The sequence below is a fragment of the Phyllostomus hastatus genome, unplaced genomic scaffold, assembly GCF_019186645.2.
Source record: "Phyllostomus hastatus isolate PE091 unplaced genomic scaffold, TTU_PhHast_1.1 phas_contig_34, whole genome shotgun sequence".
Lineage (NCBI taxonomy): Eukaryota > Metazoa > Chordata > Mammalia > Chiroptera > Phyllostomidae > Phyllostomus > Phyllostomus hastatus.
In genome coordinates this window covers 34,640,827-34,654,989 of record NW_025333857.1, presented here as the reverse complement: position 1 = coordinate 34,654,989, position 14,163 = coordinate 34,640,827, and the positions used below count along the sequence as shown (strand labels likewise).

At 37.9% G+C, this 14,163-nt stretch overlaps 1 protein-coding gene across 6 annotated transcripts in view; it reads left to right on the top strand.

The window, feature by feature from the left end:
- Positions 1-12,939, top strand: part of NMRK1 (nicotinamide riboside kinase 1) — a 49,038-nt gene extending 36,099 nt beyond the window's left edge. For 3 of the 6 annotated variants that reach the window (XM_045840158.1, XM_045840157.1, XM_045840162.1), the window contains 5 exons: positions 2,423-2,570; positions 2,649-2,720; positions 3,358-3,464; positions 6,327-6,410; positions 9,582-10,484. In XM_045840158.1, the coding sequence (XP_045696114.1) occupies positions 2,423-2,570; positions 2,649-2,720; positions 3,358-3,464; positions 6,327-6,410; positions 9,582-9,706 (536 nt within the window). In that variant the 3' untranslated portion in view covers positions 9,707-10,484. Of the gene's footprint in view, positions 1-2,422; positions 2,571-2,648; positions 2,721-3,357; positions 3,465-6,326; positions 6,411-9,581; positions 10,485-11,933 lie in introns of those variants that run through there. The other 3 variants (XM_045840160.1, XM_045840161.1, XM_045840159.1) reach the window with 3 other exon arrangements.
- Positions 12,940-14,163: the final 1,224 nt, after the last annotated feature.

Sequence of the window (14,163 nt, the reverse complement as noted above, 5' to 3'; positions counted from 1 at the left end):
GTGTGTTCGTGTTCCTTCAGATATATTCCCAGAAATGGGATTGCTGAATTAAAAGGCAGATCCATTTTTAATCTTTTGAGGTATCTCCATACTGCTTTCCACAGTGGCTGCACCAGTCTGCATTCCCACCACCAGTACAAAAGGGTTTCCCTTTCTCCATATCCTCACCAGCACTTGCTTATTGAATTATTGATGATGGCCATTCTGACAGGTGTGAGATGGAATCTCATTGTGGTCTTAATTTGCATTTCTCTGATGATTAGTGACACTGAGTATCTCTTCACACGTCTATTTCCCATCCATATGTCCTCTTTGGAGAAGTGTCTGTTCAGGCCCTTTGCCCATCTTTTAATTGGGTAGTTTGTTTGGTGTTGCGTTTTGTAAGTACTTTATGAATTTTGTATATTAACTCCTTATCAGATATATCAGTGAATATATCTTCCCATTCTGTGGGTTGTCTTTTTATTTTGTTGATGATTGCCTTTGCTGTGAAAAAACTTTTTAGTTTGATATAGTCTCATTTGTTTATTTTTTCTTTTGTTTCCTTTGCCTGGGGAAATATATCGGTTAAAAAGTTTTCTCAAGCAGTACCTGAGATTATGCTGCCTATGTTTCTATTCTAGGATTTTTATGGTTTTGGGTCTAACATTTAAGTCTTTGATCCACTTTGAATTTATTCTTGTTTGTGCTATAAGAAGGTGGTCTAGTTTCATTTTTTCTGCATGTGTCTGTCCAATTGTCCCAACACCATTTATTGAATAAACTATCTTTAGCCCATTGTGTGTGCTTGCTTCCTCTGTAGAATGTTAATTGACTATAAAGGTGTGGGTTTATTTCTGGCTCTCTGTTCTGTTCCATTAATCTGTGTGTTTGTGTTTATGGCAATACCAGGCCATTTTGATTACCCAAGTAGAAATTTTGGAACTGGAAACAAACAATAACTGAAATTTTAAAATTCACTGCATGAATTCAATGGAATAAATATGATAAAGGAAAGAATCAGTGAGCTACAAGACAAAATAATAGAAGTTACTCAATCTGAACAACAGAAAGAAATAGATGAAAAAGAAATGAACAGAAATACAGGACAATAACAAAATATCTAGCATATCATTGGAGTCTCAGAAGAAGAGGAGAATGTGGTGCTGAAAAAGTATTTAAAGAAGCAATGGTGTAAAACATCTCAAATTTGGCATAGGACATAAATCTACATATGCAAGAATCTGAGTGATCCCCAAACAGGTGACACAACACTGATCAAGAAAAAAATATAGTAGCATTACAGATCCTAGAGGCACTAAAAAGATGAGGGTACTATAAACAATTTATACAAATAAACTAGAAAACTTAAATGAAAATGACAATTTCCCAGAAAAATAAAACTTGCCAAGACTAACACCAGAGCAAAGTGAAAATCCTAGTAGCCCTATATCTATTAAATAAGTTAATCCATAATTTATTTAACTAAAACCTCTGTAAGCACAGATGACTCATTTCAGTACTTCTGGAGTGAAACTCAGAATGCGCATCCCTAGTTAAGTCCCCAGGTGCTGCTGATGGTGCTGGTCTGGATACCACACTTTGAGAATCACTTTCATAGTTACTTTTATAGAGTTATAATTGTAAGCTCAAAAAGTATGCACATTTTAGAGGTTGAAAAGGACATCTGTTCTTTGAAAAAATTTAAATGATTTATTCTTATTTACCTATAAGAGTTCTTTATATATTAAAAATATGAGCCCTGGCTGGTATGGCTCATGGTTCACAGGCCTGCGAACCCAAGGGTTGCTGGTTAAATTCCCAGTCAGGGCACATGTCTGGGTTTTGGGCCAGTCTCCAGTAGGGGACATGTGAGAAGCAACCACACATTGATGTTCCCCTCCCTCTCCTTCGTCCAGCCTTCCCCTCTCTCTAAAAAATAAATAAATAAAATATTTTTTTAAATAAAAATATGAGGTCTTTACCAAATACATTGCAGATATTTTCCTCAGTGTGTCATATATCTTTCAAACTAATTTATCAATATTTTGTCATTCAAAAATGTTAAGATTTATATAGTCAGAGGGTAATAGAAGCTTTAAATAAAGCAATGTATCTATGTTGTCAAAGCTGCCAATGGGGACATGAGTTTATGTCCCCATTGTTATGTTGTCAAAGCTGCCAATGGGGACATAGTGTTCATTGTACTTTATTCTCTACTTTTGTATATGTTTCAAATTTTCCATAATAAAAGTATTTCAAACATACTAATTTCTCAATATTAGAGTTTAAAAGTATCTAAAAGATTTGTTATTAGATTTTTTGGAGGGTAAAAAACATTTGTTATTTTATATACTTATAGAGCCCATGATATAGTCATTATAAAAAACTGTATCATAGAATTTTATCATACTAATTTCATATTTTTGTATGTTGTTTGAAGTGCTTGAAGCACTTAACATGGAAAAAATGATGTCCACCATTTCTTGCTCGCTGGAAAGCTCGAGACACCCACAGGGATCAACAGACTGGAGAAGCACTGAGGAAGTTCCCATATTAATCATCGAGGGTTTCCTTCTGTTTAATTATAAGTAAGCATCCTCACTCAAATATTGACTCCGAGTGAATGGAGAAAAAACCTCGTGAGCTAAATAATGCTGTTGTTTTAGGCCCCTTGACACTATGTGGAATAGAAGCTACTTTCTGACCATTCCATACGAAGAATGTAAGAGGAGGAGGAGGTAAATTTTGAAATTGCCTTTGTAGATTGTGATTCAAAAGACAAAATTTACTAAAAACAAGAAAAGGATCATTATTGAGAAATGTGTATGCCATTTTTCAAACAGGGGAAGCCTCAACTCTTACACAATGAGCAAAACCTTTTTCCATAAATAATCATCCACATGGAGTAACACAAATTAGGTTTCTAAAAAACACCCTTATAAGAGTCATTTAGCTCTTTTCTCCTAAGTCTTCAAATGAAAGAATTCCATGTTGATTATGATTTTAAGTTAGTTGGCCTATATTCTGCTAGCCTCGAAGAACACCAATTAGTATAATGCTTAATCCAACATATCAGTATTTCTATCACTATTTACACTGATAGTTGTCTCTTAATTGTTTCATAAAAAACTAGAGGGGGGAAATGATTGAATGATAGTGATTTAAAAGTAATGTTTTTAGAAGACTAATTTTTGGGTGAGTGAACTAAGTCCATTTCATTGTCTTTGTAACTGACATTGAGTCTGAAAGTCTAAAATGTCTTATCTTAATCCTGTTTAGATTCAGTCTCTTGTGATTTTCCCATTATCTTGACCTTTATTATACTGTATCTATGTATGTTTCTATCAACATAAAATTTCCTACATGTTTTGATAGTACAAGGGTCTACCAGCCTCCAGACCCGCCAGGATACTTTGATGGCCATGTGTGGCCCATGTATCTGAAGCACAGACAGGAAATGGAGGGCATCACATGGGAAATTGGTGAGTGCCCATTCCCCCTCAACAGAAGGCCTTTTACTTGTCATTGCCTCAAAGTACACAAAAAGAAAGGACTTCACAAGGCATGTTTCTCATGTATTACATTGTAAAGGAACACTTTAAGCTGTGACACTCTGGGCTCCCCATCTTCCACAACTGGCTCTCCTAACTTCTGCTGCGCTCTCTGTGGCTCTCATCGATGACTTGTCGGTGTTTAGATGGTCATTTATTCAATAAATGTTGATGAGTGTTTTCTGTGTGTAGGTGCTGCCCTGGTGATACATATCAAGGGCAAGAAGACAGATCCATTCCCTACTCTTATGCGCCAACATTCTATTAGGGAAGTAGACGTTAAACACAGTAGCTACATGAGCATGTCCTTTCTAGTGTGCTGAGTGCTGTGACAGCAAGCTCTTGGGGGGACTGCCTAAGTCTCAGTGATCCAGCCACATTTATACCATGCTGACAAGTGTAACTAGACCAAGGGACAAGGGTTGGGGTGGAAGATCACCCCAGACAGTGGGTATGGTACATGAAAAGATGAGCACCTGAAAGAATGTTGGTGTATTTGTCATAGAGAAAAACCAAGGACAAGAGGTGCTGCTGTTAATACAGGAAAGATCCAAACCCTATAAGGCCATAGGCCAGTTAAGGACTGTGCCATTATCCCAAGAAAAGTGGGAAGACCTCTACAAAGAAGTTCAAACAAGGATGTGATAGATAGATACCAGGTGCTTGTTTTAGTAAGATCCCTCTGGCTATGTGGAAGGCGGATGTAGAGGGTGTGATATTGGACATATGTGCTCAATCGAACTAATGACAGTGTAGATAGGAGGGTGTGGGAAACTGAGATATCAAGGACAAACACCTTGGAACCTGGCAGGTACTATTTTGGAAAACAGAGGAAAGTGAAGGAGTTGCAGGTTTGTAAGCCAAGAATGCAAGTCTGTTTTGCACATAATGTTGTTGAGATGCTTGAAAGACATAAAGCAGCGATTTGGGAGTAAGCATCTGGCTCTGAAACTGGAAAAGCCAGTGTTTGTGCTGCTTCTCACCACCAGAACCTATAAGCATAGACAGGGATTGAATTTTTGTGTGTGCTTTATTCAGATGGCCAGCAATTTGAGACGGCAGTTTGTTAGGTGTCCTAGCAGACCATCTTACATTTCCTTTCAAGCCAGCCTTTTTATAAGGAGGAAAAAAGTGTAGGTAAAGGATTTGGAATTCAGGGAAAAGGTTAATCAGATAAAAGCTGTGGTCTGGCAATTTTCCTAACACCCTTTCATCTCGTTGACTGGTGATTCTTTTTTTTCTTTTTTTTTTAAGATTTTATTTATTTATTTTTAGAGAGGGAAAGGAGAGAGAGAGAGAGAGAAACATCAATGTGCGGTTGCTGGGGGCCATGGCCTGCAACCCAGGCATGTACCCTGGCTAGGAATCGAACCTGCAACACTTTGATTTGCAGCCCGTGCTCAATCCACTGAGCTACGCCAGCCAGAGCTGACTGGTGATTCTTTATCCGTGTCATGGGCTGCAGAGATGTCTCTCCCTGGAGTACACTGGCTCAGATACCATCTTGATTGCTTGTATACCCTTTGGAGCACAAAGGTTGAATTGTTTACAGTCTCTTGGAGTTAGGATGGACCATACCTACAGTTCCTGAAACAATAGCTTCTTATATGCAGTAACTACAAAGATTATTAACTATTACTTAAAACCAAAATTTTCCAGCTCTTGAGTTCCCCCATTCAATCTGTGAGCCCCAGCTCAGAGCAGACTGCTGAGATAGAGCTCAACACAAAGAAACTACAGGAGGCAGAGAGAGAAGGCTGTTGGTTGGCCAAAAAAATCAGAACTGATATATATTCAATTCTGAAAAGAATAAAGCGAGTTTCCCATATTGTGAGAAGCTTCATGGACTCTGAGTGGCTATATCAGAACCATGCAGAAAGCACATGGGGCCTCCCCATGGTCTAGCAGCCATTACAATCTCTTCTTTGGTCAAGTTCAAACCCTTCTCCCTATCCCCAGAGCTGCTGCTGAGGTTCAAGCCACAACACTTCCAGTGTGGACCATGGCTCTGGAGGCGTCCTCTTCTTACTATTCCTCTCTCCCTCTCCATCTAAAATACTAATCTATGCCCCTGCCTTGCTTAATACCTTCAAAGAGTCTCCCGCCTCAGTTAACACCTACCCAGGCAGACATCAAAGACAAAGGCACAGCCTTGCCCTAAAACCTCATCTCTCCACTGTTTCTGCCTCCCCACGTCTTTTCCAAACTGTGCGTCTTTTTCTTAACAGGCAAAATTCTCTCCCACCTCCCTACTTAGGCAGTTTTCTAACTGGAAGGCCTTTTCCTTCAATACACATAACTTTGACTTTCTCCAAAACTGACTATGGCACTTTTATTAAAAATCCATATCTTTTGGGCCTGGAGAATTCTGATGTGGTACACATTTGGTGAAGCCCAGACCCCTACATGATTTAAGAGGCTTCACAGGTAATCTTGTTGCATAAGTAAGTTGGAGAACTACTCCCTTAAATAATTCTTTCAAGGAAGCACCTCTTCAGTCCCCCTAAAGTGACATATTCACAATGCCACTTAATTCTTTTTCTTTCTTTTTTTTTTTTTAAATAACGTTCACATCAGCTAATGCACATTTCTCTGTAATTAACCAACTTTTTTTCCCTGTTATTCCTGGCTATAATCTATTTCTCTCTTTAATGGTTATTGATTTCTTTTTACTTTATGGTCCTGGGTTATTTGGTTAAACATACTTATTTTCAAGAGATATCAGGTGCCAAATTAAGCAATCTATAATAATAAGACTGTTAGCATTTGAATTGCTCCCTTTTTTCTTTCCAGTTTACCTAGATGGAACAAAATCTGAAGAGGACCTCTTTTCACAAGTATATGAAGATCTAAGACAAGAACTTGCAAAGCAAAAATGTAAGTATTGTCCTATTGAAGTGGATGGTGAAGGAACAGCTAGGATTATGGTTCATCACATAACCAAAAATGGAATATCAGAATGCTAATATAAGAGTGATTGTATCCATTCATTCAATGCTTTGAAGATAATTCAGAATCAGAGACTCTGAATGGGTTCAGGGACTTGATTATTTTTTTAAGGGTGAAGATATTCACCCTACATTATATCTCTTAATAATATTTATGTTATGTAATTTAAATATTTTAGTGGACAGTTACTATTTCAATGACACTGAAATTATCCTATGACTGAGTAAAGTTAAAATGTTGGTGGTCTTATTTTAATGTCTAGAGCTTCCCTTCTCCTTTATTCCTCTTAAAGATTTTCCATGCCCTGGCCAGGTGGCTCTGTTTGTTTGAGCACTGTCCTGTGTACCAAAAGGCTGTAGGTTTGATTCTCGATCAGGGTACATATGGGAGGCAACTGATAGCTCTCTCTCTCTCTCTCTTTCTCTCTCTCTCTCTCTCTCAGCCAATAAAAACATATCCTCAGTAAGGGTTTAAAAAATATTTTCCATGAATTTCTATTTCCCAAATGCCTCAGAAGTAAAAGCAAGATTTTAAAAATTATTGAAATAAAAAAAATGTTTATCTTCACCTGAGGACATTTTTTTTCATTGCTTTTAGAGAGAGAGGGAGGGAGAGAAACCTATCAATGTGAAAAAGAAACATTGGTTGGCTGCCTTCTCCTACATACCCCAATCACGGATCGAACCCACAACCTAGGCATGTGCCCTGATGGAATGGAACCTGTGATCCTTCAGCCTATGGGATGACACTCCAACCAACTGAGCCACACTGGCCAGGGCTCTTTAAAAATTTTCATATTAGACAACACATTTTGCAAGTGACAGAGATTCTCCTAAATTTTGCTTAAGCAAAAAATGTACACGGGCAGGAGTCACTGACATACATCAGTCACTGGCAGACGCCATGTCTGTTGGAAGAACTGTCCTCCTAGGCCCAGCAGCTCCAGTGCAAAAGGACAGTGTATCCATTTTCAAGGTTGTCCATGGGCTGATAAATGTTGGAGCTGGGTGTTGGGGTAGGGGTTTACATGTTATCCTCACTGCTTTGGCAAGCTTTTAAAAAATTTTTTTTATTTTAAACAATTTTTTAATTTATTTTTCAAGTATACTTGAGATTCATACGGCTTTATATTAGTTTCAGGTGTAAGCGTAGTGGTTAGACAGTCACATAACTTAGAGTAATCTCCCCAATATTTCAGGCACCCAGCTGGCACCACATGAAGTTATTACGTTATTATTGACTCTCTATTCCCTATGCCATACTTTATGACCCATGGCTGATTTGGGACTACCAATTTATATGTCTTAATTCCTGTGTCTGATTCACCCAGCTCCCAACACCCCTCCCCTTAAATAGTGTTTTGTTTTTTTTTTTAAGCAGTTTTGCATTTTAGCCTAGCTGAAAATTCCCAGGGAAGACTTTGATTGATCCTACTTGGGTCACATGACTTTTGCTAAACCAGTCACTATGGCCAGGGAGATGGTATACTCTGACTAGCTAGGACTGGATCATGTACTGATGTTGTAAGTTAAATACACCTCCTAAAGCCTCCTGAATTAAAAGGAGAAAATTCTCCAAAAGGAAAGCAGGACAGGAGGTAGAAAACAGAAGAAGGAGGATAGCAAGGCATGCTGGAAAACAAAACTATAGATGTAACTGCTGTTAGATCTGAACTGAAAGGATTTTCATGGCTATCTCATGCAAAATGCAATCAGCTGACTCAAGAGAAGACAGTGTAAGTCACTCCAGCAGTGAAGAACATCACATGCTTTTTTAGACAGAGGGGAAGGGAAGGAGAAAGAGAGGAAGAGAAACATGAATGTGCAAGTAATAGACAATCATCAATTGCCTCTCACATGCCCCCAACTGGGGACCTGGCCCACAACCCAGGCATGTGCCCTGACTGGGAATCAAACCAGGAACTTTTTGGTTCACAGGCCAGCACTCAGTCCACTGAGCCACAGCAGCCAGGGCAAGAACATTACATGCTTTTTTTGGTGAGACACAACTGCCCCAGTCCCAATGTCATCATCTCTCAATAAGAATTAGATTTGCCATGTCTTCAGTAAATTCCTGTCTGTCCGGAGACTGAGTCCAGCCAGGCAATTTATTGATCCTACATACTCCTGATTTCAGGATCAGCCCTTCCTGTAGGCATGAACCCATTTGAAGAAATTTCAGGACCATAATTAAATTACTTCTTAGTGGAAATTATAATTCTTGCCAGATAGGCCTGCCCACCCCTGCCATCTGTTAGTGTGATGAAAGGCAGACCTCCCACAGTGAATCTCAGGGCACCAGCATGAATGGACACAAAGGGTAAAGGGAGAAGGGAGGGGCTCTGCCTTTGTAAATGATAGCACCTGAGCCAAAGCCATTTTTACAGTGGTTATTGGCTTCCTTTCTGTTCCTAATGAGGTACTTCAAGAGCGTTTCAGCAGCTGGCCACCTAGACTTTTCCATCCTCTCAGGAACAGCCAGTGCACAGGTCCAATTCTCCCTCGGTGACTAAGTCACATATTGGAGTTTGGCCTTATGCTCTACTTGCTGATAAAAATGAAAGGATCCTTGATCATGTACTTCAGGCAAATGGCACCTAGTTCCATACCAAATGCCAGCTTTTGCCATCTGGTCCAGGGCCCAAGAATAGCTGGCATGTTTTGACAGGTGCTGAAAGCCCACAAGAAAGTACATGTCCATGAGTGTTACACCCTCTTCTTTCTTTGCCTATGTCCTAGAGGCCTGTAAGGAAATATTTAACTATACCTTTTTAGGCCATCTTGTTTGTATACTAGATATTAGATAAAGTTTAAAAAGAAGAAAATGCAGAGTGGCAAAAGTAGGTTTACAGTTGTGAGTATGCAGAAAACAGAGCTAAAATTTTTGTATTTTTAGCATTAATTAATTATTGTATTTTCCAAACAAACTGTAAATCTACTTTTGCCCAACCCCTGTATGTAACAGATATGTTAATAGAGAAATAAAATCCAAAGCAGATCAGCTTTTGCTACATCAAAGACTTTTATGTTTTTTCCAGTTGCTTAAATAAGTTACTGTGTTATATTAACCCACCGTCTTTCCCATTTCTCCCAACCACAGCGTCCTGGCAAAGCCAGCCTGGAGGGGTGCTCAGCATAGCCTGCTTTAACCCTCAGTTCAGGACTGAGCTAGTAGGGAGGCCCTCCGACGACGTTTCTGCTGACTACTCTTTAAGCTTCTCCTAACATCTCATAAAACTGCTTAACTAATTTTCCACTCCATGCATATTAAATAGTAATTGTGATAAAATAATAATAACAAAAGGGAAACAACAAAGATTGGATTTAATTAAAAATGCAACAATAAGTGACCCAGGTGAGTAAGGATATGAAGCTATATATTTAATTTAATCCTTATTTAACCCTTAATTGAATCCTTATTTAAATCCAGACTTTGAGGCAAAACTGAATCATTACCTGTTCTTAGTATAACAAAATAGTCTAGCCACCAGCAACATTCAAACTTCTTTAAGAAGGTTCATTTTCATCTCATTATAAAAGTATATTAATTACAAAATAAAATTTTAATATAAGAGCAAAAGAGAAAAAATAATCACCTATATTTCCACCAGTCAGCAGTGTTAAAATTTAATGAGTATACACCCAATGTTTTGGCTGTTCACATTCATATCTTCTGTATGGTTACATAGTTTCCATTGTTAATTGTGATGCTCATTTCTTTTTTAAATTAATATTTAATACTTAAGAAGCTTTATAGAGTCCATTATATAATGAAATTGAATAAAACTAATAATTAGCTCTCCCAGTTAAAGGATTAAAGGTGAAGGCTTAGTTCTGTGTTGCTCATTGAAAGTGAATTATAAGACTTGACTTAAACATCTTAGTGCAGAAGATGTCACATGTCTACTTTTAAATAGGAATAAGAAACTTCAAAATAGGCCCTGCCTGTGTCACCCAGTTAGTTGGAGTGTTATCCCGATATGCCAAGGTTGTAGGTTCGATTCCCAGTCACAGCACATGCAAGAAACAACCAGTGAATGCATGAATGGATGGAACAACACATTGGTGTTTCTCCCCCCCTCTCTACTTCTCTCCCTTTCTCTCCCCCTTCTCTAAAATCATTTTTTAATGTAATTACTGTAAGAAATTTTTAAAAAGAAATTTGAAAATAAAAATTTAATCAAATGTTTATATTTTTCTTTCTGGCATTTTTCTATACTGAATTTAAAATATAATATCTAATTACAAAGTAATAGTAGCATAATAGTTCAAACTGACATAAGATTATTGAGTCATTTTCCAATAGTTGGATATTTGGCAAATAACATGCTATAAAAATATCTGCACAGATTGCTGGTTTTCTTTTTGAATTACATTAACATTTTTCAGAGTAGCAATTGCTTGGTCAAAGATTATAATCATTTTTAGATTTTACATATTTCAAAGATTAAATATTATACTAAAAAATGTGTTCCTCCAACATGAGGTGTATAATAAGAATGCAGTAGGTTTATCGCTGGCTTTCTAAGTCAAAGTCACTAAATATTTGACTAGGCTTCCTTGGTTTAAGAAAAATTATTAGGGCATGACTTGGGTGGGGGAGGTGGGGGGGGGGAAATGGAGACAGCTGTACTTGAACAACAATAAAAAATTAAATAAAAAGGAAAAAAGAAAAAAAATGATTAAAGCCATGACCAGTGTGGCTCAGTTGGTTAGGCATTTCGCAAGGCGAAGGGTTGAAGGTTCAATTCCTGGTCAGGGCACATGCCTGGGTGCAGGTGCAGTCCTTGGTTGAGGTGTGTATGAGAGGCAGTCGATCCATGTTTCTCTCCCTCTCCTTCTTCCTCCTTGCCCTTCTCTCTAAAAATAAGTAATTAAAAATTTGTTTTTTAGAAAAGAAAAATGATTAAAGGCAACAATACTTATTTCCCTAAATCAAGAACAGCACTCCAAAACAAAAATTCTGCAGCCCGCCACCTTTTGTGATATACTCTAGTTCTCAAACTATTTCATTCCTTGAAGTCAAGGATTACTGTACCAATGGCAAATGACATCGGATATCTGATCTTAACATAGGCTTAAATTTAATGCAAGGATTTAAAGAATGAGGTTTGGACTCTATTAAGTTCTTTACAGAACACCAACATTTCTGGTTCCAGAATCCCTGTAATCTTTTTTTAATTTTTATGTATTGATTTTTTGAGTGTGGAGAAAGAAACATCAATTTGTTCTACTTATTTATGCATTCATTGGTTGATTCTTATATGTACCCTGACCAGGGACCAAACCCAAAATCTTGGTGTATGGGGACAGTGCTCTAACCAACTGAGCTAGCTGCCCAGGGCTAGAATCCCTGTAATCTTAACAGCCATAGAATACTGTTATTAGTGTGAAGATTTCATAAAATGAGAATTGGAATTCTCCACTAATTTCTATCCTGTTTATTCCCAAGGTCTGCAAGTAACAGCATACAAATAGAAGGCACTGAATTCTTCCTGGGTGAACTAAGAAACTTTACCAAGAACCTTATTCAGGAACCTTAACCAAGATATAACATGTGCTTTGTTCTAATGACAGCTGTTTTTTCATTTGTTCTAGCACACATGATTTCTAGCTAGATGTGTTCTAGCACACATCTAGCATACTGTTCCAACACGTGGAACAGTAAACAGTTATCCAGGCCAATAGTCAGGAATTTATGTTAATGAGTTGTTCTCATTCCAAGGAGTACATAGATATAGAATAATAGCTAATGAACAGTGAAATCAGTTCCTCTATGCCTGTGACTGTCAAACTTCTCTAAATGAGAGCCAGAGTAAGGGATAAGATTTACCTCACAACCCAGTATAAATGTAATCTGTCATTTGTGTGTAAGCATGTCTACATTTGTATGTACGTTTGTCTGTGTGTGCATGTATGTGTGTGGGTGCACACACATAATCAAGTATCATAAAACATTTACCTTATGTGTGATGTACTCTGGTGTTTTTCTATTTTTAATTTTTAAAAACTATTAGTTACCATCCCATATCAATGTCCACCTCCTGCAAATAATGGTATTGCCAGGAGTACCAGTCCCATTAAATGAATCAACAGTTTCCCACAGTAACTTTTGTGTGTGCTTTCTCATTGTTGGTTCTGTCATTGTTTTTTGTGTATATCTAAAACCACTGAATGGTTGTGTCACTTAGGTGGAGACATTGTTACAAATAGGGTTTTTCCCTGTGTTTTGTTTTGTTTTTGTCAAACCAATGCTCTAAAGTCACAGAAATAAGTTATAGTTACTTCAATGACATGTAATACAGAGTACCTTTCACTGGAAAGCACTTTCAGGCAGTTTGATTTTTGTGATTTTGTTAGGCCTTTTTGAATGCTGGAATTTAAATTATCTATTGTATCAATACCTTTTGGTTATAAATAACAGATTGCTCACAATCCTTTCAGCCCTTACAAACATAAAATACATAATTATATTAACTTTATGTGTTCTCTACAGATTCATTTGGTTAGCTCTCATTATTTCTATATTTCTAACTAGCTTGCACATGGTAGTGATTAGGAATTTTTTGTCACATACTACACATAAAAATTAAAAAAAAAAACACCTGAGCTCAAATTACAGGTTAGCTACTTAGTGGCTATATGACTTTGATCAAGCTATCGAAAGTCTTGATTTCCTCTTTTGAAGATGAGGATATCAATATTACATATTAGGATACAGTATAGAATAAGGATAAAGTTTGAAACCCTTAAAATAACCTCTTAGGCATTAACCAACCTAGCCTCCACAAGGCTTTCTAGCCTCATTTCCCATCCCTCAGCCCACTACTGTTCAGCCACTGGGACCTCTCCTCAAACCTACCAGGACCCTCGCTGCCTCACAGCTGGCACACATGCTGCCCCCAATGCTTAGAGCAGGTTCTGCAACCCTTCCCCACAACCAGCTTGCTGACTCCTCCTCTTCCTTCAGATCTCCCCTAAAACCCCACATCCAGGAGGCTTTCCTGATCCCTGCTAGTTGGTGCTCTCAAAGACTCCTATTTTCTTCAAAGCACTAATTACAATGGTAATTGTACTGCCACTTACAGAATCTCTTGTTGAGTGACGGTCTCTCCAGCTAGGTCTCTCCAGCTAGACTACACACTCCATGAAGGAAGGACCCGCCTCTGTGACTTAGCTGTGAATACACCTCCACTGCACATGTGCTGACTAGCACAGTGACTGGCACATGACGAACATGCAGTAAGTGTTGGTTACTTATAGATTACTGTTAAATCAGGAATGAGTTCGCACACTATCAATATGTTACTTGACTAATAGCTTAAACTCATTGGGGTTTATTTTATTTTTTTTGATATAACAAGAAAGTTCAAGGCAGGCAGTTAAGGGTTTGTGCATAGAGAAACCAGATTTAGGAGAAAAAATTAAAGGACACACAGTAAAATTTGAATTTCAGATAAATTACAAATAACATTCTGTATCAGTCAGTCCCAAATATTACATATTTAAAACTGATGTTTTTCTGAGATTCTAATGTAATTTGGTGTCCTCTATTTTATCTGGCACCTCTATTTTAGCCACAACTCAAAAATGCCGTGAAAAAGCCAGGGTGTTTCATCCTTGATTTGTGGCCCTATTACCAGGAGGTCGCAGGAAGCAGTCGGAGCAGTCAAAGCTGACAC